Raw genomic sequence first — 7,676 nt, forward strand, 5'->3', positions numbered from 1 at the left:
GCTGCTCAATCCCTTTATTCCTGGGCGCCACTAAATGACCAAACTTTATTGCATTCGAGTAGCAAGGAAGTAAGCATGCACCGGAAGACGTTGGAAAGACACAATTTTCTGGGTTGGTCTCATTATCTCCCTCGTTTTTCGGAATATTCGTGGGGACATCTCCAGTCTTATTGTTTCTCAAAATGTCAGGAGGTTTTACTTGGATTTGATCGGAGTTAAGTGACATCTCTCGCGAAAAGTTCAAGCACGGCTGTCCTGTAATTCGTTTGGCTCCTCGCGTAGCCACCGGTGGGGTTTCGGTTTCCAGTGTAGACTGCAGACTAACAGGAGAGGGGCAGGGAGCCTCCACTCCCGCTACAAAAGCCAATGACCCCTCCGGCAGTGGCCCGCTCACACTGACTTCAGCCTGCGATTCCACAGGGGCAAACAATGCCATTCTTCCCTCAAAGACCGGTTTCGTAAGTAACTCACTCGGATCGTCATCGTCCAAAAATTGGCTTTGCCCTTGGAAGGAGAGCAGCTTCGAAAAGTTGCAGTCTCCACCTAAGGTAAGAAACGAATTCATAGACTGAGCATCTCGGAGCGAGAAGGAGGCCTCTCTGACCAAAAAACTGTCCAGAGCATTGCTCACAAACAGAGAGACGGAATCATCTGTCTCGGCCTTCGTGACAGGCGCCAGCAGCGGTTTTTTAGCCCTCAAATTCGTCTGCATGTATCCTTGAAAAATATGATCCACGATCGTACCCAAATGATCCTGGGAGAGAGTCCTTCGGCTGGACAAACGCCGCAGAAGAGGGTCCCTGATAGCCCCGGTTCCGTGGTGTGATTTGACCCTTCGCAGTACCGCGCTTTCCCTTTTTGTCGGACTTTGATTGTTTGTAAGCCTGGACGGTTGAAACAGCACCGGCCCACCCCACCTCTTCTGGCGCTCCGAGGCATGGATCCCTTTGGAAATGACGGGGGCATCTAACGGCTTCATGCCGTACATTTCTTGAAGAAACTCCAACGCACTCTGCTGGACATCCGTCGCATGCGTCCCGCCCAACGTACCACGCGGTACATTTCCCCCACGGCCACCACTCGCGGCGGCGTCTTTTTCGCCACCAGGCGGCAAAGTTTCTGTGGTCCAACCCACGAGAGTCGTGCCGTTGGGGGCGCCTGGAAGCCTCTGCCTGCCGGTGTTCAGCGATTTTAAATCGAGGGCCCTCTTCCACGCCGAGTGAGGCTCTTGAAGGGGCTGAAGTGGTGCCGCGTCCTCCTCTTTCATTTATGCAGGAAGACACAAACAAAATAATAAAAAAATACCCAAATATATATATATTTATATATTTGAATAACACCAGAACACACACACACACAAAAAAAAAAAAAGAAGAAGAAGCAAAAAACAGGCACCGCAATCACACTGCAACGCCTGTTCCTACTTTATACACCCCTTCTCTTTCTACACCAAACCCCCAAAGAAAAAAATTTACCAACAACGTGCATAAAAGCAAAAGAAAAAAAGAAGAAAAAAGAAAAAAAGCCACAATAACATGTTTGCACAACCTGCATAGCAATACACAGACATATATATATATATATGTGGAGAGAGAGAGAGAGAGAGCACCATACATGCATGGATGTATATGCGGAGACCACGATTCATTGTCCACACACACAAAAATTCAAATAAATAAATAAATGAATTAGGCACACATGCATCCTTCGTCCAAAACACTAGCCAATAATAAAAAAAAAAAAAAAAAAAAACGCCATATAAGGAAAAACTGAAAATGAAAAGCCCTTATATCAATGGCCCATTACTACATGCAGGAACAGAGAAGGTGTGTGTGATGGTTAAAAAACCAAAACAAGTAACAAAAAAAAAGAAAAAAAAGGCAATGATTTTTTTGACATTTCATTCACTTGAGCGAGCCATGCGGCAGACTCCCTCCACCATTTTCCCTAGTATCGACAGATTTTCGGCTCGTTTCCTCCTCTTCTCCGATGTAACCGAGGTATCATACAAAATAAGACGCGATGCACGCAAAACGGTCCGCTGCACATCCCCCTCACACAGTGTCACTAAAATATCTACTTGATCATCTTCCTTCAAGGTACTTCGTGCCGCTTTAAGCGCCGCTGGTATCCCCACTGCGGTTACATCTGCCATTTGTACAAGTCTCGACCATTTAGACGTTGCAAATATATCTAATTGCCGAAGAAATAAACTGCCAGACAGGTGCTGACGGGCAGCAGCAATGTATTGTTGGGCCACAATTGACATCAACTTCGGTCCCATTCGTGTAGAAACGGCGTCACGTATCGCAGGCAAGACGGCTTCTAATCTTCCTTCGTCGTCCACAATACAAATAAGACGCTGTGCTAAACGTAGTGTCCGCCTCCGCTGAAATTCCTTCTTCAGTCCATCCGTTAAAAACGTATTGGGAATAAAATAAAGCGCATAAGACAGTCGTCCCACAAACATCTCCATAAAGTTGGCACCGAGTGCCTCCTCAAACTGCATGTACGATGAGTTTTGGTCAAGGATGGAATCCGCAGAACCGTACTTGTCGTAGTGGGCACGGCGCCCCTCATCGGATAGAATATTATTCGCCTCAAGAACCTCCTGAAAGCGCAAGGTGGCCTCTGCATTGTTCGGATTCTTATCGGGGTGCATCTCAAGGGCCTTGCGATGAAACGCACTGCGAATCTCCGCCGCTGTCGCCGTCCTTTGAACGCCCATGATGGCATAATAGTCCTTCAAGGGCGCCGCTGCCGCTCCCTCACTGGCATGGGTTGTATTGGAAGATATCCCCGTGAACATCTTCCCAAACGCCTCGCGTGCCTGCGTGAAAAGGTCCTCATCGCCCGCCGGCAGCTCGGCAAAGGCAGAATCGAGATGCACGTCCACCCAACGGCCCTGCTGACTGTCCCAGTAACGCTCGCCCCTTGCCGCCTCTACAACCGCTTCTTTTGTGTTGTACACACCCTTCGCAAACTGCCTCGCCCCTGTCGCCACGCCATAGGTTGTCATGCCAACCAAAGCAGCAACACCCATGGCGACACCCTTAGCAACCCCCTTCGCTCCGTCCCTATGCCCATTCACGACCGGAAGTGCCAACAGGCTTCCAAGGCCAACGCCCACGCCAACGACAAGATTCTGCGCGGCACCGGATAAACCAGCCAGGGCGTGCTTCGGTTCCTGCAACGCAAAGACATTGCCCAGTGGAAATCCCGCACTCACTTCTCCTCTTTCAGGAGTCTTCGACGCCTCCTGTTCGGCCTGATGAGCCTTACTCGTATAATTCAACCCCATCCTTCCGCCGCCATCCCAAACATAACCCCACACACACACACACAGAGAGAGAGAGAGACACACAGACAGACAGAGACAACAAAAAAAAGTGCAAATAGAATAAAAAGCAGAAAAAAAAAACTTCATTCCAACAGCCAACACAAAGCCATCCTCCCACGGAAAAAAAAAAAAAAAAAAAAAAAAAACAACCCACTACAAAGCAAAAATAATATAAAAAAATCGACCTGCAACGCAAAGCTCTTATTCACCAACCAAAATAATAATAACAAATCCATGCGACAACACAAACATTAAAAAAAAAACACTAAACAAAAAAAAAAGCTCAAAAGAAAAAGCCACACCACAACTAATAACACCAGAAACGCGCACGGCTCTGCATGCGGACTCAAGCACCTGTCCACAGAGGCACACCCCACACATGGCACCGCCACCAACCCCACCGAGAAGGCGGGTGTAGAGATGCCGCACACGCAACGGCCACGGAGGCACCACAAGGAACGCGGACACGGCAATAGGAACCAACCTGCGCCGCAGCGTCAAACAAAAATCATCACGTTAACAAACACTGAAAAAAAGAGAATAATTTAAATATTTACGGGGGTTGTTAGGCCGGCACCACAGCAAGCACCCAAAGCACCTACACAGGCATTGAAGTGCCTCCACTGAAATGTGCCGCTTACCACGCGCTCGGATCGCCGCTAAGTAATTGCGACAGAGCGAACACCGTGTGTGCCCAACTCCATTCTACAATATTTAATACTAAAGTATTTATTAATTTCAACAATCAAAAATGTATCTTCCTTTGCTACACCTGAAACGCTTGGACGCAGGAGAAGTGTCATTCCCAAATCGCTGCATCAATGTTTCGTATTCACTCTCCCAAACATGGTGCACAACAACAGAACTCTCAGTGACATTCCTTACCCTAAAGCCTTCGTGCACGTCATGAAAGCGGCATGGCCCTTCAGAAAAGAAGGCCACGTCCTTGTACCGCATCTCGTGCAGAGCACGGCCAACCATCACATCCTCGTGATCCATGTTCAGGCTCAGAAACTCCGGTTCCCTCTCCTTGCTGTACGGCAAACGCACCAGACGCTGCAACGGCTTGTACGACACAAACTTCTCCGCCACGTCCCTCGCAAGCGTCGCACAAAATCCATTCATAAACTTAAAGCGATCACCAGGACGATGTACAATAAAAACACCCCAGTATGTCTTGTGACGCGGGAGTGTGCGCAGGTCGGCAAGGTACTGCGGCACGCGAAGGAACATGTCGTCGTCACCCTTCGCAATGTACGGGACCGTGGGGAACAGACGCAAGGCAAAGTCAAACAAAAAGTATGTCTTGCGGCTCATGCCAATCTCAGCCTCCCGGCCCCAAAAGCCGGAGCCAGCAACGGTTTTGTTCGTCGTCACACGGCCCTCATCAATGGAGGTTGTAATGACGTCGTGCCACTGCGCCGCCTCCTCCAGCAGCGCGGCAGAGTAGTTGTAGCCGTGCGACGGGTGCCGCGCAAGGACGTACAGCACGAGCATCGCACCGGTGAAGCTGTTCGCCCTCGTCGCCACTCCGGGGAACCGCCAGCACGTCGACCGCTGCAGGTGGCGGCGCCGCTGCCTCGCCTCCACATCCACAGAAAGAACACCAAGAACAATGAGAAAGTCTCGCTTCTTCCACGCGTCCACGACATCGCGGGGAACGTATCGCAGTGCCTCCCCGTCAGTGGTACGGGGGAGTAACTGGGGCTGCTGGGAAGAGTTGGCGGTGAAGTCATCCTCCAAGTAGGCACCAACGTTGGTTTCGATCTCTTGAATGCGAGAAACTGCAAACAGCACCAGGAGAAACCAGACACCGGCAACCGAGGCCATCCATTTGTCTGAGAATTGCATCCTTATTGCGTCCTTGTGGGAGAGAAAAAACGGGGAGATGGGCAACGGGGCGCGGTGCAGCGACGATTGTGAGTGCGGTGTATTGCCCAGCCACAATGGAAAAAAGGGGAGCAGACACCGAAAGCACGGCACACACACAACCGTGACACCAAACATTCCGGCAGCCCCACAGCGTCACAAAAACAAAAACAAACGCGCACGGCTCTGCATGCGGACTCAATCACCTGTCCAGAGAGGCACACCCCACACATGGCACCGCCGCCAACCAAGAAGCAAAAAAAAAGACGGAAAAACAAAATAAAAAACAACAACTAAAGTACGTCTGGTGGTTTTCGGTTCCCCGATTCCTAGAATCGCGGCCAACCAAGGATAAAGTAAAAAACGCACAGAACATCTTCGTCCTATCAGGATATACATTACTATGGGCAGCCAGTACCCTCACAACAACTCATTTCACACGCTTCCACAAACAAAGATCAAAATAATCGTTACTTCTAACAATCAAAATTGTACCATCCTTTGCTACATCTGAAACTCTTGGGCGCAGGAGAAGTGTCATTCCCAAAGCGCTGCATCAATGTTTCGTAGTCAGTCTCCCAAACATGGTGCACAACAACAGAACTCTCAGTGACATTCCTTGCCCCAAAGCCACCGTGCACGTCATGAAAGCGGCATGGCCTTTCAGAAAAGAAGACCACGTCCTTGTACCGCATCTCGTGCAGAACACGACCAACCATCACATCCTCGTGATCCATGTTCAGGCTCAGAAACTCCGGTTCCCTCTCCTTGCTGTACGGCAAACGCACCAGACGCTGCAACGGCTTGTACGACACAAACTTCTCCGCCACGTCCCTCGCAAGCGTCGCGCACATTCCACCCATGTACTTTAAGAACCTGCGGCGATAATACCTCAAAAAAACACCCCAGTATGTCTTTCGGCGCGGGAGTGTGCGCAGGTCGGCAAGGTACTGCGGCACGCGAAGGAACATGTCGTCGTCACCCTTCGCAATGTACGGGACCGTGGGGAACAGACGCAAGGCAAAGTCAAACAAAAAGTATGTCTTGCGGCTCATGCCAATCTCAGCCTCCCGGCCCCAAAAGCCGGGGCCAGCAACGGTTTTGTTCGTCGTCACGCGGCCCTCATCAATGGAGGTTGTAAGGACGTCGTGCCACTGCGCCGCCTCCTCCAGCAGCGCGGCAGAGTAGTTGTAGCCGTGCGACGGGTGCCGCGCAAGGACGTACAGCACGAGCATCGCACCGGTGAAGCTGTTCGCCCTCGTCGCCACTCCGGGGAACCGCCAGCACGTCGACCGCTGCAGGTGGCGGCGCCGCTGCCTCGCCTCCACATCCACAGAAAGAACACCAAGAACAATGAGAAAGTCTCGCTTCTTCCACGTGTCCACGACATCGCGGGGAACGTATCGCAGTGCCTCCCCGTCAGTGGTACGGGGGAGTAACTGGGGCTGCTGGGAAGAGTTGGCGGCGAAGTCATCCTCCAAGTAGGCACCAACGTTGGTTTCGATCTCTTGAATGCGAGAAACTGCAAACAGCACCAGGAGAAACCAGACACCGGCAACAGAGGTCATCCATTTGTCTGAGAATTGCATCCTTATTGCGTCCTTGTGGGAGAGAGAAAACGGAAAGGTCGCAAAAAGCAGTATGTTGAGTGGAATTTATGGGTCTTTCATGGGGTGTAAATTGAAAGAAGTAAAAAAGATACGTAATATTTATTTCCATTTTTAGACGCCGGTAATATATAACATTGCTTTATTATATGGGAGTGTGACGTTCCTTATTAGAGTGGTTCATGCTGGTTATTCCAAAAGAATTTAAAATAAGCATAATTTACCGAAAGGCAACGATGGTGACATTCTCTTCTGTAATTCCTTTTTCAATGTACTGGCAAAGGTAAGCGGAACGATATCCATTTTGTTTGAGGTATTGAATCCGTAGAGCATCAATGACACGCTTACAACAAACCCCTGTAGCTTGACGTTCCTTGTCAACAGCCGTCCCACTGACGGCCCAGGAGGACATAGATGCTATCGCTGCAAACTCTGCAGCGGAAATGGTGTATTCTGTGCCTGGCAAACGCAAGATTGCCTGCTGGTCTTCTTCCGTGGATGCTAATGCATTGAGGTCCCGCAACTCACAGAGGTGATGGCAGCATGTGGCAAAGACCACGGCAATAACGGATGCACGACCCTCTGTGCAAAGATTGGGCGATGTGATGCATGAGAGAGCAAAGTCTGTACAGGCACCACAAAGGTGTTTGCCAAGAGCCACCCAGCGCTCCTCTGGAATTCCTTCAGCATGAATGTTATCCAATAATGTGCTTACATTAACCTTTTCTTCGTCTCTCGCCCGTTTAAAGACGGAGGGGTCACGCAGGGCCTTTGCCAATTCGAGATCTTTGATGTCAAGACGCAGTCGAACGAGAGGAAGGCTGGTTCGGGAAACACGTGCATCACCTTTACGTCGAAAG

At 50.1% G+C, this 7,676-nt stretch overlaps 5 protein-coding genes across 5 annotated transcripts, besides 10 other annotated features; all 5 read right to left on the minus strand.

The window, feature by feature from the left end:
- Tc00.1047053511337.4 (hypothetical protein, conserved) lies at positions 1 to 1,267 on the minus strand (the record flags this gene model as incomplete). The annotated part of the gene is made up of 1 exon (XM_800178.1): positions 1 to 1,267. A coding segment is annotated over one exon (1,267 nt), but the record flags the coding sequence as incomplete, so codon positions are not given.
- Positions 1 to 2,995: a sequence feature (heterozygous, Esmeraldo-like haplotype).
- Positions 1,288 to 1,331: a sequence feature (AT_rich).
- Positions 1,495 to 1,524: a microsatellite.
- Positions 1,732 to 1,752: a microsatellite.
- Positions 1,901 to 3,427, minus strand: Tc00.1047053511337.10 (hypothetical protein, conserved; the record flags this gene model as incomplete). Its single annotated transcript, XM_800175.1, has 1 exon — positions 1,901 to 3,427. One exon carries the CDS (start codon positions 3,425 to 3,427, stop codon positions 1,901 to 1,903), a length of 1,527 nt encoding a protein of 508 aa, XP_805268.1.
- Positions 2,996 to 3,311: a sequence feature (areas merged during assembly that could not be assigned to a particular haplotype. This can correspond to areas where the two haplotypes were merged or to regions with more than two copies in the genome that were merged during assembly.).
- Positions 3,312 to 3,671: a sequence feature (heterozygous, non-Esmeraldo-like haplotype).
- Positions 3,331 to 3,375: a microsatellite.
- Positions 3,461 to 3,486: a microsatellite.
- Positions 3,672 to 3,700: a sequence feature (areas not merged during assembly with more than two copies in the genome that could not be assigned to a particular haplotype).
- Positions 3,701 to 7,676: a sequence feature (heterozygous, Esmeraldo-like haplotype).
- Tc00.1047053511337.20 (UDP-Gal or UDP-GlcNAc-dependent glycosyltransferase, putative) lies at positions 4,079 to 5,347 on the minus strand (the record flags this gene model as incomplete). The annotated part of the gene is made up of 1 exon (XM_800176.1): positions 4,079 to 5,347. The coding sequence occupies one exon, from the start codon at positions 5,345 to 5,347 to the stop codon at positions 4,079 to 4,081; it is 1,269 nt and encodes a 422-aa protein (XP_805269.1).
- Tc00.1047053511337.30 (UDP-Gal or UDP-GlcNAc-dependent glycosyltransferase, putative) lies at positions 5,686 to 6,798 on the minus strand (the record flags this gene model as incomplete). Its single annotated transcript, XM_800177.1, has 1 exon — positions 5,686 to 6,798. The coding sequence occupies one exon, from the start codon at positions 6,796 to 6,798 to the stop codon at positions 5,686 to 5,688; it is 1,113 nt and encodes a 370-aa protein (XP_805270.1).
- Positions 7,037 to 7,676, minus strand: Tc00.1047053511337.39 (hypothetical protein, conserved; the record flags this gene model as incomplete). The annotated part of the gene is made up of 1 exon (XM_800179.1): positions 7,037 to 7,676. A coding segment is annotated over one exon (640 nt), but the record flags the coding sequence as incomplete, so codon positions are not given.

The sequence above is a fragment of the Trypanosoma cruzi genome, genomic scaffold (genome assembly GCF_000209065.1).
Source record: "Trypanosoma cruzi strain CL Brener 1047053517091 genomic scaffold, whole genome shotgun sequence".
NCBI lineage: Eukaryota > Euglenozoa > Kinetoplastea > Trypanosomatida > Trypanosomatidae > Trypanosoma > Trypanosoma cruzi.